Here is an 18,910-nt window from a genome sequence, read left to right on the forward strand (position 1 = left end):
AACTTCATCTTGTCCTGATATAGCAATTAGATCTCGAATCAACCAGCACCAGAGAACAACTTCAGCCCTCCTGGCACTTCTTCAACAAAGGATGTGTTTGTACTATTGATTGTACTGCTGAAAATAATTTTGCTGTGTTGACAGGCATCACTCAGCACAGATTGTGATGAAAACCTGAAAATTAGAAAGTTAAACGAACACCTGCAACAATTTTCCTGCCAATTTTACAACAAAATAAATATTGAATTATTCTGATAAGTGGGTCAAATTCATCCCTGGTATCATGGCCCTTTGAGGTTAACAGTGCTATGACCAGAATGACTCCTGTGTTTCTTTCACTGAGCAAATGCTTCACTGAACTTTTCAAACCCCCTGTGACAACATTCATCTTCATTTAGAACCCATCTTTCCCTCTTTACTGAGCTTCTGCAGCAAAGCCATAACTTTCCTATCAATTTGTTGTCAATTATGTTGACAGTTTGACATGAATATTGTACATACACAAAAATAATTTGCAAAACAGCTTTTACAACTGTTGCACTTAACAGTCATTTCCAGCATACGTAATCTTCTTTAACATGTTCAATTCCTCAGCCACCCCTTCTAGGAAAACTGTGGCTCACTTCATACCACAGTTCCAATAGCATGCAGAAATTTTATGAAAAAGATACTATTATGCAGCTTTGTTCTCATACTGTCCTTTTTTTTTTATTATTCTATTGCTATCAGAAGCTAAGGGACACACTTTTTTTCTCTTGTAAAGGAAGTAAAAATTTTATTCTTCCCATCTACAAGTGCTTATGTTAAAAGAAATACCTTTAAGTCCCAGGAAATCCATGGAGGGTTACCGCATCTTGGTTAGATTCTCTGCAATATATGTTTAGGCAGGTTCTGATACTCCCAACAGCAATGTGTGGATGTGATGAAATGCATTTTCCATAAATCTGTCAAGGAGAGCAATGCTCCCTTTGGATTTCCTTGTTCCCATTACAGCCTGCTTACATCTATGGATGTCCAGCTACATCATTAAGTGAGAAGGGTTTGAGAAAGCTCCAGGAATCAAAAAGCAGATAAAATACTATCACACGCCTCATTTCAAGGACCATTGAGCCCCGTTTTCTGCACATTTGCCCTTCCAAACCTCAAAATAAAGACAAAGTCTCAGATTTTAAGTTTCAAGAAAGACCAATTTACCAGCTTTCGGCATCCGGGTTGTGTTCTGTAGATACTCCCCACTCTTATACAGATTCAAAACTCTCTCCAGCTGAGCAGCTGTCTCATCTATTCCCCAGTGAAGTTCTCCTTCAAAAGTATAGAAAAAGAATGAGTTAGATGAGGCGTATCCTGCATAGGACAAAATGAGGTTGCATTTGAATAAAGCCCTAAGCACTAGAGACCCGTGATGCCCTACTCCACGGCAGTGTTGTGATGTGGACATGAAATCCATGAGTTACTACAAATCAGGTTTCACACCTGACATGACCCAGGCATGTCAGAGGCTGGCTCATCCAGCTGGGAATCCCAGGCCTGTGGGAGGTGAGCTCCCCACAAGGGATGAACTTCAGCCAATTACAGGGAACTCCAAAGCTTTGCTTGTTAATTAGCTATAGCTCAACATCATTAATTTCCCCCTTTGATGCACAATGGAACAATGCACCAATGGAAAAACCCTTGAATCAGATTTACAGGCACATGCAACTACTCGTCTCAAAGGCTCTACCTTGGTAATCAGTAAACATCTACGGCAATGTCACTTGCCTCTGGCATCTGAGGTATAATCCACCACTTGTATTACTGGCAGTGAGGAAGTATTCCGGGTTTTACCACTAAAATTTCTCTTTTTAGGGACAGAAGTACTTCCAGGTCCCACAAGGAATTGCATTCTGATGCAGTTCACCCCAGCACTGAGGTGTCAGGATGAAGCAAATACCTCTGTGAAGCCTAGATAAAATCTCAAAATGGGATTTCTCTGGTGTACGGGGCCCTTCTTCCCTTCTCTGTACAGGAGTAATTTTACCATGGATAGAAAAACAATTTGGTTCTATTGCAGTGAGCATAAACACAGCACCCTCCCCATCTCAAACACGGTAGTCACACTAAAAAACTAAGTATTTGGCATTACTATGTTTATTGTGATTACCTGTTGCATTGACTATCTTATCCAGTAATGGTCTCAGTGAGGATGGAGCACTGTGTGGAAGAAGATAGGTAAAAAAAAACCTGCAATAGAAAAGTAAGCCATATTGAAATTGTTTTTTAAAGAATTAAAAAAATGTCTGGTAACTCCTGAACATCATAAGGAATAAAATTCCTATTGCTTATATGCCAGTGACCTATTCAGGAAATATAACCATATTCTATAGTCAAATAAATACATAGCTGAGACTATTCACACAGCTGTCTGGCATACCTAGACTACGCTGTTATACACAAGGCTGCCTTGTACCTACATGTAAATGTTCCATTAATACAGCAATTTGCTGTGAAGCCCCATGGATGACTATTTGCAAAGTTGTCTGTACTTTAACAAACCAAAAAGCAATCAATCCCAGAAGTCTTGGGTTTGGTTTTTTTTTCAAACCCTGAAAGTGCATAAATCATATTTCTGTTCATTTCAAATAAATGACAATTATTTTCTTTTCTACAGTTTTGTTAGATTTTCCAACTAATTGACAGGAGAAAGCCTTCTTCTATTGTTTTAACCCCACTGGAATACATACAGAATGCCCTCTCTATTCTCATCATTTATCCATATTCAAGGTGCATTCATGTAGGTATTCACTGATGGATGTATAATCACAGAATCACACACACAGAATCACAGAATGGGTAAGGTTGGAAAACACCACTGGAGGTCAGCTAGTCCAGCCTCCCTGTTCAAGCAGGGACCCCCAGAGCATGTTACTTAGGATTGTGTCCAGATGGTTTTTGAGTATCTCCAGAGAAGGAGAATCCACCACTCTACTTCAGTATTTTTAGTTACAAAAGAAAAAACAATATGCCTTTACCATCACTTGTAGTACATTTAATTTTCATATTCTTCCTTTAAAGTTCTATTACTCTGCCAATATTACTACGTATTGCAACAAACTCAGTGTCATAGAAACCCAAGATGGAGATGGACAGTTCATGATCAACAATATAAACAGAACATTATTGGACATAAATATTAGCTGAAGAAAAGAACATGAACACAATTTCCCTGCTTCACATTTAACTTGCAAAGCAAAGTAAACACTTTTTCATACACAGAGACCACATTGTCAAATGGAAACCCCCAGGGACTCATACTCGAGGGAGACCGGCAGATGCCTTACATTAGCACAAATTAAGAAATTAGGTTACTGATACGAAAAATTCATCATAGATGCAGGTATTATTGAGCTGAAATTCTACTTCTACAATGAATATTTCCTTGAGATTGTACCTCCCTTTTTCATCCCTTACAAAAATAGCATTTATGATTTTCCCAACTGGGATTATCCCCTTGTAGGTTTCCTTAACAGTGAGTATGAAACAGGCGATATAAATACATACAGATATCTGAAGAGCAGCACAACATTTGTGATGAATAATTTGTCTGGTAAATTTTACTTCACTGTTTTTGCTTAGAGATTATCCCTAAAGCAGAGTCCAACTGATTGTGAATAGTTCTTTGCAAAAATTCAGTAGCTGTCATTTACTTTGCTAAATGCTGGCTGGAAGCAAGTCATGGAGATTATTGTCTTTCCATGGCTACAGAAATATATGACTTGTTCTAATGCAAACACCCACATGAGAAATTCTGACACGTATAGACACTGGCGTCTGCACAACTTAATTGCAGAAACATTTGTTATTCATCGATTCCAGGGCCAGTGGCATCCCTTGTGATCTGCATAACACAGACTGTCAGATCTTTTTACATCTGTTCCTACAAATTGTTTCTTTTTGAGAACTATCTGATCTTAATTTAAGGATTGTCAATGATGGAGAATTCCTTTCAGCCATTGGTTACTACTTCAAAATATTAATTATGCTTACTTTCAAAACTGTCCAGTGCTTTGAAAACTGTTCCCCCAAACATTTGGATGAAAACCCACAGAGACACATTTGTGACAGGAGGTAACCATCTGAAAGTCAGGATGGGCCAGTTCTTGCATAGTAGAGGTTTTCCCCAAATGTTTTCTCTCCTTTAATTATTTACCTCATAAAGAAACCAGCTAGATAGACTAAGTACACTTTCAAGGCTAGGGCGTGCTATGTTTGACAATTATAGGGGGTTTATGCATTGTTCGACATATTGCTGCTTCTACCTAACAGCACCAGCAACCCTTTACTGAGATCAACCTCTAAGCCTAGAACAACAGAGTGCACTCATGAAAACAAGAAATTTAGTAGCCTACCCCTAATGAAGTGAGGATTTCACCTTCTGAGACAAGTGCATAGGGTTTGTCCTAATGCCCTAGCATGGGTGGTCACAGCCTACCATAACATGCATCCACTCTTCAACAAAACCCCACTGTCTCTATCAGATTAAGTTAAAACAGGAGCTGAAAACACTGGGGCACTGTGGGTGCAATACATGCTCGTGAGTGGTTCAAAGGCAATACTAAAAACTGTAATAGAAAAAGACCACTTCCTTCAGCATGACCAGCAACCTGCCACAAGCCCACCACACCACAGACATATCCCCACTTACCACCGAGATGGATGGGTGCCTACTAAAGGTTTCTTAGCCAGACCAGTAAAACAGTCTTAACCAAAAGCTAGCAAGCTAAGCAAGATCTTTAAGCCAAGCAAATGGAAATGGAAACTTTTGCAGGACACACTAAATACTGCACTGCACAACTGCAGATGGCTGTCATGTGGTGCAGCCCATTTCAGTGTGGTCAGCTAATGCAACACACATGCCAGTGAGTGCCCTGGGACCAAAGCAGAAGCCTCTCTTTGGAGCCTCTCCTCACTGTGGTCTGGCAGGCAGTGAATGGCATGATACTTGAAAGAGAAGTCTAAGAAATGAGCACACCATTATGGCTCTGCTCTGAGATCTCCATCTTCCTATCTGGATCACACAAGGCAGTCGCCTGTCCCAGCAGTGCTCAAACGGAGCAGCAGCAGCAGGAGGAGCACAGCACTGAGCATCCACTACTGAGTCCCTGGAATGCAGTGACACAGCTCCCCCAGCATCCCACTCAGCCCTTTGAGGGGAGTGATGGCCAGTGGGGAAGAGCTGAGACCGCAAACACAAAACCACTGCCCAGAAGGGCTCAGTTGTAAATCTGGAGGCGCCTTTAAAGTCAAATTTCAAACACGGATGCATCAGCTGAACACTTTCTTCAGCGTGGCCAAGTGGTCCAGCATGACCCATCATCCATGTGTCCCCCATTGTGAGCATGACACTGGGAGCGAGTCCCCCAGTTCCTGCCCACAGAGACCAAGGGTTGGGAGGGGAGGGTGAAAAGACCACCTCTTGCTTTATAAGGTTTGGGCTTACACCCCAGATTTTCAGCAGCTGAGGGTGGTTTCGGCAGCCCCATGACTGCACCAGGGCTGCTATCACCCTACCATGGCAGGCTTTGGTAAGGTGAGGAGCATTGAGCCAGAATGCAGGATGTGAACTGAGCTCTAATTCTGCCTCTGAAATCAGCCCTTTACTCAGCTGGTGGTGGAAAACACGTGATGACCCTTCTTAACTTACACCAAAGAAGAGCTGCTGGAATCATCTCACCATAGAGCTTGTGGGCCCCCAGCTCCACAAGTGCTTCTGCTTCACTCCCATGAAAATATCTACTTGTGTGAAGAATTCAGTCTGATTCCGTGTTGGCTGAAACCCACTGAGTGGTGAATCACACTCAGAGTATGCAAAACTTCAAAAGTTATAAATGCTACATGTTTTCACAAATTAAACAATTACGGCTTCACTGCCTCTTGGGTGTTGGTTCTGAGACAGTATGTGCTTACTGAGGTGAATAACTGTAAAAGATGCTGGAGCTTTAGGCCCACTCTTAATTCTCTATTACCTTATCCAATCACATACCTGTAGGCATTGTAGAGATTCCTCTTTTCATTCATACTCTGACACCGTCCCTCAACCGAACAGGGCAGGGTGAAGTTTCTCGCAGGGAATTCCATGAAGCAGTCACTGTTACTGGTGCAAGAGCTCTCCTCAATGCTGGCATCATCCAGATCTGTCACCTTCAGCTCCCCATCCACAATCACAAACTGCCGAGGACGAAAATCCAGTAATGTCACAGAGCCAAGAGGAGAGTGAGCCAAATAATGCAGAAGCCGAACTAAGCTGAGACATATCTGAAACACGAAAACATGGGTACTTTGCATTATTTTCTCAGTGGAAAGTATATAACGAAACCACTTTAGCTGAAGATATGTTCATAATTATATGACTTAATATAAGCATTATAATTTATCCTCAAAACTGAGTGTTGCAACCAAGGTATTTTTCACAGGATTAACATAGCTGATTGTAAAACCCTTAGAGACCTGAAACAAAAATAAGCTTCTTTACCAGTGCTTTCCCACACTATTCTTGAAGCAGAGCTCATTGTTGCTATTCTTACTTTTAACAGAAATAAAAGCACTAACTTTTAATAACACATTACACACAGGCCTTGACCACACAGTCTGATCCTGCTCTTTTACAAACTCCAGGTCTGGAAATTTTGGCTGGACTGCCCTGCACCCGTGCCTGGAGCCCCAACTGCAGACAGTGTCTGTATCGCCTCTGTACTGATCATGCCTTTTGACTGCTTTTATAATTTTTTTCCACTGGTTCCTCTGATGTTTGGCTTTTTCCAGGGGAGAAGGAAGCAAATTCCCAGAAAGAGGAGCTCTGCAGCTCCTCTGTAACTCTTCACCATGCCTCAAGGTAGAGCACATATGTCCATCTGCCTTGGCGGGTCTGCCTTGATGGACCCTCATGCACCACTTTGAGGCTGTGGTGGGAGCTCTGCACTGATGTTTCACTTTTCAATTGAAGGTTTGTAACTTGAAGAACTGTTATTAGACAGCAAATCTGATGAACATTGAACTCCGCCCCCTTACCAGAGTACTGTTTTCAATTCACACATTCCTTTAGAATCCACTATGTAACCTATTAATGCAAATATAGCATTAATATGAGCACAGTTAAACACTGGAATTTTTATTTTATGTATTAAATTAATAACAGGTCTTAGTCAGTCTAGCAAGCTTTTTACTGTTTATACATAATCTTTGTTTTCTGTTAAAATACAATGTTAGGGGCACATGCATTAAAGGAGTCAAATCCAAATTTAATCTTGGAGCATAAATGATACACTCAGGGGAACACCTAAACACATTCTTGATAAGAAAGCTGAGCGTATCTGAAAGTATCCCTCATAGACCCTTCACTTGTGGGACATTAGGACTGTCTCATGCTTCTACATACTCATTCTCCTGGTTGACCAGACAAGAACATTTTTCTCCTACTTACAGGATACCATAGCTCACATGGAGATGCTTACAGGTGTAGATAGGCCTGGTTATGGAATGCCAAACTTGACCATGCTTTCCTCCCTCTGGAAGGACATAGGACTCATGTATGTGTCATCCCTCACTATACTGTATAGAAAAAGCATACCCAGCCCAAACTAGCCTATAATATACATATCTTCAATTGCCAACAAACCCAGGACTTGAATTAAATTCCAACTTGAATAAAAACACAGGTTGTCATCTGAAATTATTGCCTTTTCTCAAATGTCAAAAAGCCACTGTTCCTGCACCAGCATCTTCTGTGACCAACCCCAACAGGCTCTGCTGTGCAGATCCGCTGCCAGGCTGAGACTGCAAATGCCCCCATACGACAAGCTTTAAGTACACAGATGAAGGCTTTGCTCTGTATCACACATCCCTGGCTTACTCAGCTTACTGCTGAGTTCCTCAATACAAGGAAATTACTATTTGTAGGAATAAGGTCATGTATTTATGCAGCCATTTACAGGACTGGACCACAAACAAATCTCACATATCAAGAAGACACAATTTTATTTCCTTCCTCTTTAAGTTAGTTGCATCCTAGACAAACTAACGAGCATGACTTCATTACGGTGGTCACAGGAATGTTTCATCTATAATTCTACCTCTGTGAATCAACTCAGCACCTTCATCTCCCTTTGCAATTGCTCACTCAGTAATATTCACGTTGGAAGGAAACTTCTCTGTTTATTACCCATAACCTACTATATCTCTTGGTCCTTTACTTAGTACATAATTTCTGTCACAGTCCACTATTTGCATTCCCTGGATGAGAGGAGACAAAGGCAGGTGGTTCTGTATTTTGGGAGCCCTGATGAGTACCTGTACCGCTTATCAAGATCATGTTTCTTTCAGGAAAAGGGAGCTGAAGCTTAGCACGGGGAACACACTTGCTCCAGCTATACCAGTAAAATAAACTCTGCCAGGGAACATTCCTGGGCACAGAAACTTAATCCCACATGCACACTGGCTAGCAGGGTCTCTGCTCCAGGTCTGACTGGGACCAAGGCTGTTCTCCCACACTGTCCTCAGACATGATCCAGAAGGCAGCATGGCCCAGGAACCATTTCTGACAGGCATCCTGCTCGCAGCCTTCAGAGAGTGCAAGAATTCAATAGCACAGACGTGGGCTGCACCTTGCTGTTTCGACTCCGAGATCAGTCAGCCACACTTTTAATTTTCTGGCACAGATGCAGCCAAGCAATCCAAAGTGTTTTGGATGAAGACTGCTGCTGCCTTTCAACATCCTAGGGAGTTAACTTCAGACAACGACACATCCCAACATACATCAAGCGAGACAGCGCTGTCTTGATCAAAGCATTGCTGCAGTCTGGCTTCATTTTGGACAAATTAAGTGTGACCTTCATGCTCCTGGTAAATTGCCAATGCGGTGGACAAACTGGGTTTGAGATTTGTGTACACTTATTTCACTCTTCCTCCAGTAAAAAACGAACAGAGCAGGAAGCAGTAGAAAACAATTATAAAACAAACCTATGATAAGGATCAGGAGAGAAATGTAACATCCTTCTATTGTTTAAATCCCAGTTGCAGAGTACAATGCTCAATGCCAAAAATCCTGGCCCTCAAGCTTTAACAAGAAAGAAATATTTGAAGATATCATGTAAAAATCATGTAACTGGCTACAACTAGATAACATCAACAGACAAAATAGCACAACATCTTAAATGCTGCAGAAAGGGAGTGCTAAATACTGTTTCTAAATGAAAATATAATCATATGCAAAACAAACATTTAATAAATGTGTATTGCACTGAATAGTACATAACCCCTGCTTCATAATATTATTTTGTATTCCTCGCTCTCTTAAGAGTTCTTATAAAACATCTGTTACTCACCCGAAATCTGTCTTCCCAGGAAGTCTGTAAAAGCTGAATCATCTCTAAAGGTGAGCCCAGTTCAGTGATGGTCGTCAGTGTGTCCGGGATGTCATTGCTGTCTTGGTAGCAATAGCCATAGAGCTGAAAACAAGCACAACCAGGTAATATCAACGTAATGTACTTCAGCACATGGATTCCCAAAGAAGGTTTTGAGCAGGTTTTCTGGCAGGACTTGTGACCCTACAAGGGGCCCACGCTGAAGCAGTTCATGAAGAACTGTGACCTATGCAAAGGACTCAACACCGGAGAAGTTCATGAGAACTGTCTCCCGTTGGAGGGACCCCACACACTGGAGCAGCAGAAGAGTGTGAGGAGTCCTCCCCCTGAGGAGGAAAGAGCTGCAGAAACAACGTGTGATAAACTGACCACAACACTCTTTCCCCATCCCCCTGTACTACTCAGGAAAGAAGACAGGGAAATCAGGTGTGAAGTGGAGCCCAGGAAAAAGGGAGGAGTGGAGGGAAGGTCTTTTTAAGATTTGGTTTTATCCTTCATTACCCTACTCTGATTTGATTGGTGATAAACTAAATTAATTTTTCTCCAAGTTGAGTCTGGTTTGCCCATGACGGTAATTGCTGCGTGATTTCTCACTGTCCTTATCTCGGCCCCCGAGCCTTTCTTTATATTTTGTCTCCCCTCTCCAGTTGAGGAAGGGAGTGAGAGGGTGGTACTAGTGGACATCTTGCATCCAGACAGGGTCAATCCACCACAAACACATAAGAAGAAAAACAGCAATAATTTGAAATATCCATGAATGCAGAAACAGAAATTGCTTCTTGCTATACCTGATGGACTTCTGTGTACAGTATCATTGAAGCAGGGCAAATACTCCAATACTATCTGTCAGTAGATTCTACAATTTAAAAGCATTTAAATGATAACTCCAGCTATGCTCCAGCTTCTTCTTTTATTTACTTTCCAAGGACATTTAAATGATTTTTACTTGCACAAATAATTGCACAAGAAGAATATTTAAAGACCATGGAGAAGAGATGTCTTGCTTTATATGGAGTGGGACAATGTCTGACAGGGCTAGGGGACAGCCTTTTACAAACTCCCTGCCAAGCCCTGACAGAGAGGCTGTTAAATGAGCCTGATAAGGATCTGATCGCAACTTTCCAGCCAGAACAGCATGCACATGAAATAAAATTAAATGTGATCTCTGCCCCCAGTCAAATAAAACATGCAGTAAAAGGGCCTGTGTGAAAATGCAGCATTAAAAAATACCTCGTTGCTGTTACTCTACTGCCTTGCCGTAATTTGATTTTTCAAACCTCTTTCAGTTAAAAAGCTCAGGAAAGATGACAGGGGGCTCCTCTGTGCTGAGAGGACTCAGATATGGCCCTGCAGAAGAAGCCAGGTTCATGCAGACCAGAACAGGGACCAACATCAAATCATGAGGAAAGCAGAGCCAGACTAGCGAGTGCCATTGCTGGAGGGAGCGGGCTGAGGCTGCACACAGCCGCTGTGAGCAGATTCCAGCATCAAGCACATTCTTACGGCTTGTGACCTTCCCAGGCAGAAAAGCAAAGACCAGGCTAAAGTCAGCAAATACGGAATTTGTTATGAACCATGCTGCTAGTTTTGACTGGAGCTGTCTACATTTAAAGGAAAAAAGGGTGCCAAAAAATGTAAAAGAAGTAAACAATTTTTCTTTTTGGTGTAAAAATGGCAGTGTATTTCAAAACAGCTGCTTAAACACGGACATTAACCTAAACAAAAAAAAAAGAGCTAGAAGATTTTATTTTAAAACATGCCAAAAAGAGAGTTTGTGATAGATGCCAACATGAACATTTGAAGTACGAAAACAGACCTTTGTCTTTACTGCCACAACTATGACAAAGATATCAACAGCAATAATTTCTTAATTTAGAGCCATTCCAACCAGACTTGGGTTTGTAACTTATCATCTGTGACACCATTTTTCTGCAGCTTAGTGACAGGAGTTAAATCTTTGTGTGCTACAAACTATCTTAGAGGATCACATCAGCACAATTGTTTAAGCCTTCTGAGCTAACCAAAAAATTAAATAATATTAAAATATTTAACACAATATATACTATTTTCTCAGGGACAAGTTGGATTCTGCAGTCCTTACCAACTATTTCACATCTCTCTTGCGTGTGGGCAGACTAAGGAGGCAGGATGAATCTCAGTAGGTTTGAAAACCCTCACTTGTGAATGTCAAAATCTAGCATCTGTTTCTTTATCATCTGCAGAGTTCAGCTTTTGTCTTTAGCACAGTAATACTATCCATTGGGAAAAAAGCCATAAAGGAAATCAGCAAGCAATCCAGACTGGAAAATAACAGTATCACAATAACTGTTGGTTCAAAGTAACACTGAATACAAAAAAGGTATCAGTCTTCATTAGACATTCTCAACACTTGTGAAAACAATTCGGGGAATACAGAAGACAAACAACAATTATCATAATAATGATTTAAGTTTGCTCTCAGAGAGCTGGAACGTTGCTTGTAAGCAAATCTTTCATTTGAGTGTCTAATTTGTACCCTGGTAAAAGTCTTCACTGTCCGAGTATCTGAGTATTCAGTGTGTATTTTACTATATTAAGACCCATTAATCATTTCAGTCATTGTAGAAGCTTAAATGACTTGATCTAGTTTTGGTTTCATACTAAATTGCTCTTCTTTCTCCCAAGAAAAAATTTTTTGCACAAGTACTGCTGAACTTAATCAGCCTTACAAGCTGAAAAACACAGTACTGAGCAAGTTAGTATAGTCTAACTCAAAATATATATACTCTAACCTGAGGTCTTTATTGCTTTTACTCAAGTGAAGCCTCTCCAGATGCAGTGTTATTACATAATTATATAGAGTTATAAAAGTACAGAAATCTGAGATATAAAGGATTTATTGGGACGCATTTATATTTTTCTAAATGAACTCCTGAAACTAAATGCAAAAATGTACATGCAATTACATGGCCATATTTGTATGTGCAATTACCATGATTACAAACTGGGCAAGTCTCAACAGCCAGTTAAACATCTAAAATGGTTACATTTATCCCCTCCTGATGAACCACCAGCCAGCACACAGATGTTATGAAATACAGAATATATATATGTAGATGCAAAATATTCCCAGACAGTAATACTTGGGCCCTTCATTTAAGAAGATTACTTGCACAACACCAGAAACAAGTACAGAGGTACCACCCAAAACACTTTTTTTTTCAACTTCCTTTTGTTTTTATCCAATCCATTTTAAGGTCAGAAATGAGACAGAATGGTTTGTATTCCCAGACAGTGAAGTAAGAAACAGATAGCTGGTGCATAAAATAACAAGAAAAATAACCACACGGGGAAACTGAATATAGCTGGAAGCAAAAGATGAGCCAAAATATCTTCTCTATCTGAAATTCTATTAGGTTGGACATCATTCTCAGTGTCACAAAGCTACACTTCAGACATATTCAAGAGTGATGGTTTTCATACGCTTTATCAGCATGGTTCCAATTAAATGAATGGAAAGAAATACAACCCCACATCTTTTTGCTATCTCAAGTCACTGCATTTAAATGCCATTCTAACATATTTTTGTGTAGAATCTAATAGCAAACAGTCATGATACAGGGATGCCCTTCTATCTGTTTAGAAAAACGTACGCCAGATATGAAATATTTACCTGTTCTCACATCATGTGCCATAATTCATTTCGAGTAGCCCTGTTTACTGAATTAGTCCCTCACCGTTTGGATTTTTTCAGTCATAAAGGCTCAGTCCTGCATTAGTCTTTCTGCACCCAAAACTCCCACTAACTACCAACAGTTTTTAGCATGCTGGGCACAACAGGTCAGCCTCTATGAAAGTTATATTGAATTGTAGGAGCCTATGTCCCTACAGCCAGTCAGTTCGCCTCCCTTTACAATTCCCTCTTACTACAAATTGAGGGGACAGAGGTGCCCCTTTCAGAGGAGCTGGGGCAGTGGGGGAGGGCAAAAGCAGAGGTCATCCTCTACACAAAAGCCAACATGCTTACTGAATAAAAACACAAAATAAAGAAGCTTATTAAGCTGTCATCAGCAGGGTAAGTCTGTGCAAACGATGAGCCCTCCTGCATTGGCGTAGGCGCCCTGGCCAGACTTTCAGAAAAATAAATGTCAAGCCAGAACCACTGCCAAAGTGTTACATTCATTTATGGAGGTTGCTCAGTCGCAAACAGTAGGACGCACCTTTTCTAGCCAGGGTCTCCAAACACTTTCCCCAGCTGGGGCTCTGTCGGCTCAGCTTGGCTCCGCTGCCAGGCTGTAGCAGGATCACTGCCCTGGCTGCTGGAGGGCAAAATGCCCCTGTACAGACCATGCCATTTCCCGAAAAATTACATCACATTGTGAATATTTTTCTTCTTCTACAATCACAAGAACTGGAAATTTCCCCTTTTTTTCTTTAATGAATGTGAGATTTCCATGAGTCCAGGAACAAGAACTTCAAGTACACCACTACCAGCTGTAACATAAGTGACAGGCTCAACTGCATTACACCAGAAGCAATTTTCAGAATTCTAACACTCTTCTCTTTTAATTTTTAATTTGGACTTGCATACACTGACTACAGCACAAGTGCTGTCCGCAATAGAAAAGTGCAATTAAATAAAATCTCATTTGTATGAAGAGCAACAGCAGTCAACACTTCACACATCCTTTCTTTTCAAAAATACGTGGACACAGGGTTACTTAATCAAAACTGGTTGTGTCAAGACTGTATTTTGAACTGCTTCAGTGCCCAGAGGAAATAAAAAGCTCCCACTGGCACTGGTAACCTTTTGATGAGCCATTTGCTTGAGCTGCTATGTTTCAAAACCAGAACAGCACATTTTACAAGCTACTTTATTGCTAAGTGAATGTAGTATTTTTACACAACCAGTCCTTGGATTCACCTTTCATTCCTGGAGCATTCAAACAGTCCCTGCAAGAGCAGAAACCCCCAGCACTGCCTGATACAGCTATGATTTACCAATACATGATTTGAGACATTTGCGTCACTCTATCAGTAACTCGTGTTTTAAGTATTTCCCTTCATTGCTGATACTTTATGCATATATAAATATACAAACATATATACACAAGCACATATCTAGGTATATATGTGTGTATATATGACATATATGCATATATGTGTTTTGATATCAAATGTATACATGATATCTGTACCTATATTTTAATATGTTTTATATATTTTTTAAATATATATTAAAATACTTTTATACATTGCCCCACCTACTCAGCCCAAAAGCACCTGCAAACCTGTAACATGCATCTCCCTGGAAAAAGGATGAGTTCCCTGAAATGTCTAAACTTAATAAAGAACAATCCAATGTCAATTTTCCTGCTAAGAATATACAGAGATAGCACACAAGACGTAAATTGATTTTCCTCCATTGAAATCCAGCAATCAAGCCCTGCAAAGTGCTGAGTTTCACTGGAAAAAGACTTTCATACAGCACTATGCAGAACCATTTCAGACCGGGACCCAAACCGTGCACTGACAGCTGTGAGGCAGGATTTCCTTGGCTGCTGGATACTGGAACCTAGAGCAAGCAGTGGGGAATTCAAATATTAAACTCTAAATTCATAGCTCTGTCTAGGCTTTTATTTATAAATGTATTATTATGGTTAGCACTAAACTCCAGAAGAACTAGAAGGTACAAGAACCTCACACCTGGCACTGTTAGCGAACACGTAATTAAACATTTTCATTAACAGAAAAATTGGAATGCAGTACTTAGAATTGTAAGTGTATCTAACCGTATCTGTCATTGTATCCATAGAGGCCCACAGATATCTCCATATATTTTATATATATATATGTGTGTATACATATCCATACATACCTGCTGCTCTGACACAGATTATGTTGGCTATAATCTTATGATTTAGTAACATTATCTCCCTTTTACTCTCCCTGCTTTCCTTATACTGTGAAGTGGAAAATTCTTCTACTAAAAACATTTACAGGACTTTGAATTTGCATTGCACTGCACAAGCTCAAGGCCCAACCCTGCAAATATTTAGTCAGACAAGCAGCCTACTCTTGTAAAGTCTTCCAGTGAAGACAAATAGATCACTCATACAACCATGAATTCAATGGAAACAGGCTGATATCACTGGAGGCATAATTCATTATCTTGTAAATAGCCAGATCACAAGCTCCCCTTACCTCCATCCCCAGCCATTGCATTCAGTTCCACCGCACTGCAAGTTCAACCCTTTGTCATGACATGATTCTGCATTACAAAACTGTCAAATAACCTCTGAGCATCATATGTTCAGAAAACCTTGTCTTATGTTCATTAACATAAATCCATCTCTGTAATTCTTGTTTCTTAGGTATCTGAGTGATATCATTTTGGACTTTATCATGGTAAGCTTTAAAGTAAGCTTGGAGTCTCTCTGCAGCTACATAGTCCTAGAAAAAGGCAAGTCTTTCCAAACTAAGTTGTTCCAAATTTGGCCTAAAACAATATAAAATACCCATGTTTGGTGTCTATTACCTAAACCGAGCAGTTCAGCTAAGTGCAACGAAAAATAACAACTCCTTTAAAATCAGTCTAGCGTCAATATTAGTACTAGCACAGTGCTTGTGAGAACGAGATCTTGTCAAGTTTTTTGTCATCACAGGCCATCACAGAAATGAAAAATGGCAATAGAAGTTAGATGCCACAAGGCATCTACCTGAACCATCAAATGACTGTTTTGGCACAAAAAATTCCAGCTTGCATATTTGAGACAGACACTTCACAAACCAGGGCTGGAACACTTCCAAGCATGGCCCCAGATAATGCCTGAATACACCAACGCTCTCTGCATCCAGGTAGCAAGCAGAAGGCCACAGGAGCAGAGCTATGCCAGCCTTGGTATATCCTTCCAGGGGTCATCTCCTGTCTCCCTGGCCAACTACCACACTCCTGCATGCACCTTTCGAAATAGAGCTGCAACTAGAAGACAGAGCATGTACAAAAGGGTGACAATTATATGATTCAAGGATAGGATTGGATTGGATCTGATAGGCTAGGATATTTCAGTTGGTCACTTGGAAGAGACATGCAATGACATCTATTCTAGCTTCTCACCATTTCAGGGCTGACCAAAAGTTAAAGCATGTTATTAAGGGCATTGTCCAAATGCCTCTTAAACACTGATGGGCTTGGGGCATTGACCGCCTCTCTAGGAAGCCTGTTTCAGTGTTTGCCGACCCTTTCTAATGTCAAGTCTCAACCTTCCAGGGTGCATCTTTGAACAATTCCCACATGTCTTATCACTAGATACCAGGGAAAAGAGATTTACCTAGCTACCCCACACTGGGCAGGGGGACAGGCAGCAGGGAGTGAAAGGGTAAGTTATAAAAACCATGTGCTTCTCTGTACAATTCTGTCCTGGTCATAACTAATTCCAGGCCAGGATATTGACAGAGTGGAATTGCCTTGTTCATTCGTTGTTGCTCCCATGAAAAAAGGCAAACAGCAAGGGAGAACTCGATCATACCCACACCATCCTGTGGCGACCAGTGATTTCTCCAAGCCACTGTATAGAAGAAGCAATGCTGGGCTTTCCTCAAAGAAACTGGATGAGGTTGCAAGTCATCAGCCCCCATAAAGGAGGAAGAAATTCAAACCAGAGTCTTCTGGAATGATTTACGTGGCACATAAAACTGAGAAGCAACCATAGAAATCATTCAGCAAATGACTGGGATTAGTTTTATGAATGCTACTTTCAAAAGTAGGGACAATGTAGCCCTTTTAACTTATGTGATGGCACGTGCGTTATGGAAAGCTCTTCCTGCCAGCAGCTTTGCAAGTTGAACACCCTCTGCCATCCCAAGCAATTCAATGGGAAAAAATGTTATTTGGTGACTTCAGCATCAAGATGTGCAGCTTGCCTTCCAAGGACATGGAACAGTTAGAGCTGATTTGCAATTGTATCAGCTCTATGCTTCCAGCAGCTCTGGAGTTCTTGTTAACAGATCCTTTCTTCACTCTTAAAAGTGCAGGATAACATCTGGGCCTTTTGGGAAGCAGTCTTGCAATAAAGAAGCACTTTGTATAATTCTTCTTTCCTCGCCAAACCGCATCTGTCTGCTCTCACTGCCCTTCTCCACTCCACCCGAGCTCCTTGGGGCTGTGGGGACATCTGTTAGCAGCTGCGGGCTGTCTCCACCGAGCCATCAGTAGGTGGCACTGCCTGCTTTTTTCTCTCCACCCACATGAATGTCCAGTCCCAACACCTTATATCAAACAACCACTAACAATTTTGAAGGGTGCCCAAGAGACTTACATGTCTCATCTCCTTCAAGGTGCACCTATGGCAATGTCAAACAATGAACTGACTGAGACAAAGAAGCAACTCCATCACTGCTCACCAGGCAGCAGTGGTGGCAGCAATTTCCAGAGGTGGCCAGCAAGAGCTGCAAACCTCTCCTGCCACTGACAAGATCTGGCAGGCTCATCTGTCTGAGACCTGAAGTTCCTCTGATGCAAATGCCATTTAAACAGACAGTATCAGCCAGGTCTTGCACCGTGTAGTGGCCTCATTCATCTTTAGACAACCTGTCCCACAAGAAGCTCAACTGAGCTATTCTAGAAAAGCATTAGAAAGCATTCCCAATGTAAAATGACCCTCCTACTTGCATCAGTGCCCTACTGATGAGTATATGTGGGGTGCATAGTCACACCCCAACCAACCCCAGCTCCAACCTGGAAGGTTAATTCTCATTAGGTACTTGGTTTTGAAAGGTTTGATCCCCAAGAGCTGGGAACCTCTGCTGCCCCATCCAAAATTCAGAATCACAAATTCTCCGTGTACTCATCCAGTAATTGCAGCACTTTTCACAGGCTAGCAGTTCTCAAAGATGTGATGATCAAAGTCCAGCCAGACACGGATCAAGACTTATTGCTGGGAATCCTGCACCACCACCATCATAAAAGGGATTCAGCGCCCACCCGCTGGCAGTCTCTGAGGTCCCTGAGTAGCTGTTTCCACCATAGCATGATCTCCCCTTCCCCCAGCCTTCTGTGAAAACAATTGTGGATTCCTGCAAGAAGGATGGTGAAGGACCAGATCTTCAAGAGTCCATACATTCCCTATGCAAATGTGTTTGCACCGGAAATTAATTGTATATTGACTTTCTTCAGACTTGGAAAGATTGTCTACTTCCACCTGGAATAGGCAAACTGGATAAAAAGCTTTATTATTTTAATTCTCACATTAAAATTAAAAATGCCCTATCCTGTTGGCTATGCATATGTATAGGGAAACCATCAGGGTAAAAACTTCTGTTAATTATCACATATAAAGAAAAGAAAATCTTATTTAAAAATAGGTATTTAAAAATATTGTGATTGGTTAGCACATCTTAAGTCTATTTGTCAGCAGCAAGTGATGTATTATTTGCAGCACTGTTGTACTCAATTAATTTTCCAAGAAACAAATATTCTCACTGTAATCATGACTACTTAAAAATACAATAGAACTAACTGAACCAATTCATACAGA

At 41.0% G+C, this 18,910-nt stretch overlaps 1 protein-coding gene across 1 annotated transcript in view; it reads right to left on the bottom strand.

Moving 5' to 3' along the window:
• PKDCC (protein kinase domain containing, cytoplasmic) overlaps positions 1-18,910 on the bottom strand; it is a 36,183-nt gene that overhangs the window by 11,950 nt on the left and 5,323 nt on the right. Inside the window, exons 2-5 of the mRNA XM_027681936.1 lie at positions 9,357-9,479; positions 6,020-6,291; positions 2,141-2,220; positions 1,195-1,302 (exon numbers count right to left, since the gene is read on the bottom strand). Of these exons, the coding sequence (XP_027537737.1) occupies positions 1,195-1,302; positions 2,141-2,220; positions 6,020-6,291; positions 9,357-9,479 (583 nt within the window). The remainder of the gene's footprint in view (positions 1-1,194; positions 1,303-2,140; positions 2,221-6,019; positions 6,292-9,356; positions 9,480-18,910) is intronic.

Source organism: Neopelma chrysocephalum, unplaced genomic scaffold (assembly GCF_003984885.1).
Source record: "Neopelma chrysocephalum unplaced genomic scaffold, ASM398488v2 Primary Assembly neopelma1_61b, whole genome shotgun sequence".
In the NCBI taxonomy this organism is placed as follows: Eukaryota; Metazoa; Chordata; class Aves; order Passeriformes; family Pipridae; genus Neopelma; species Neopelma chrysocephalum.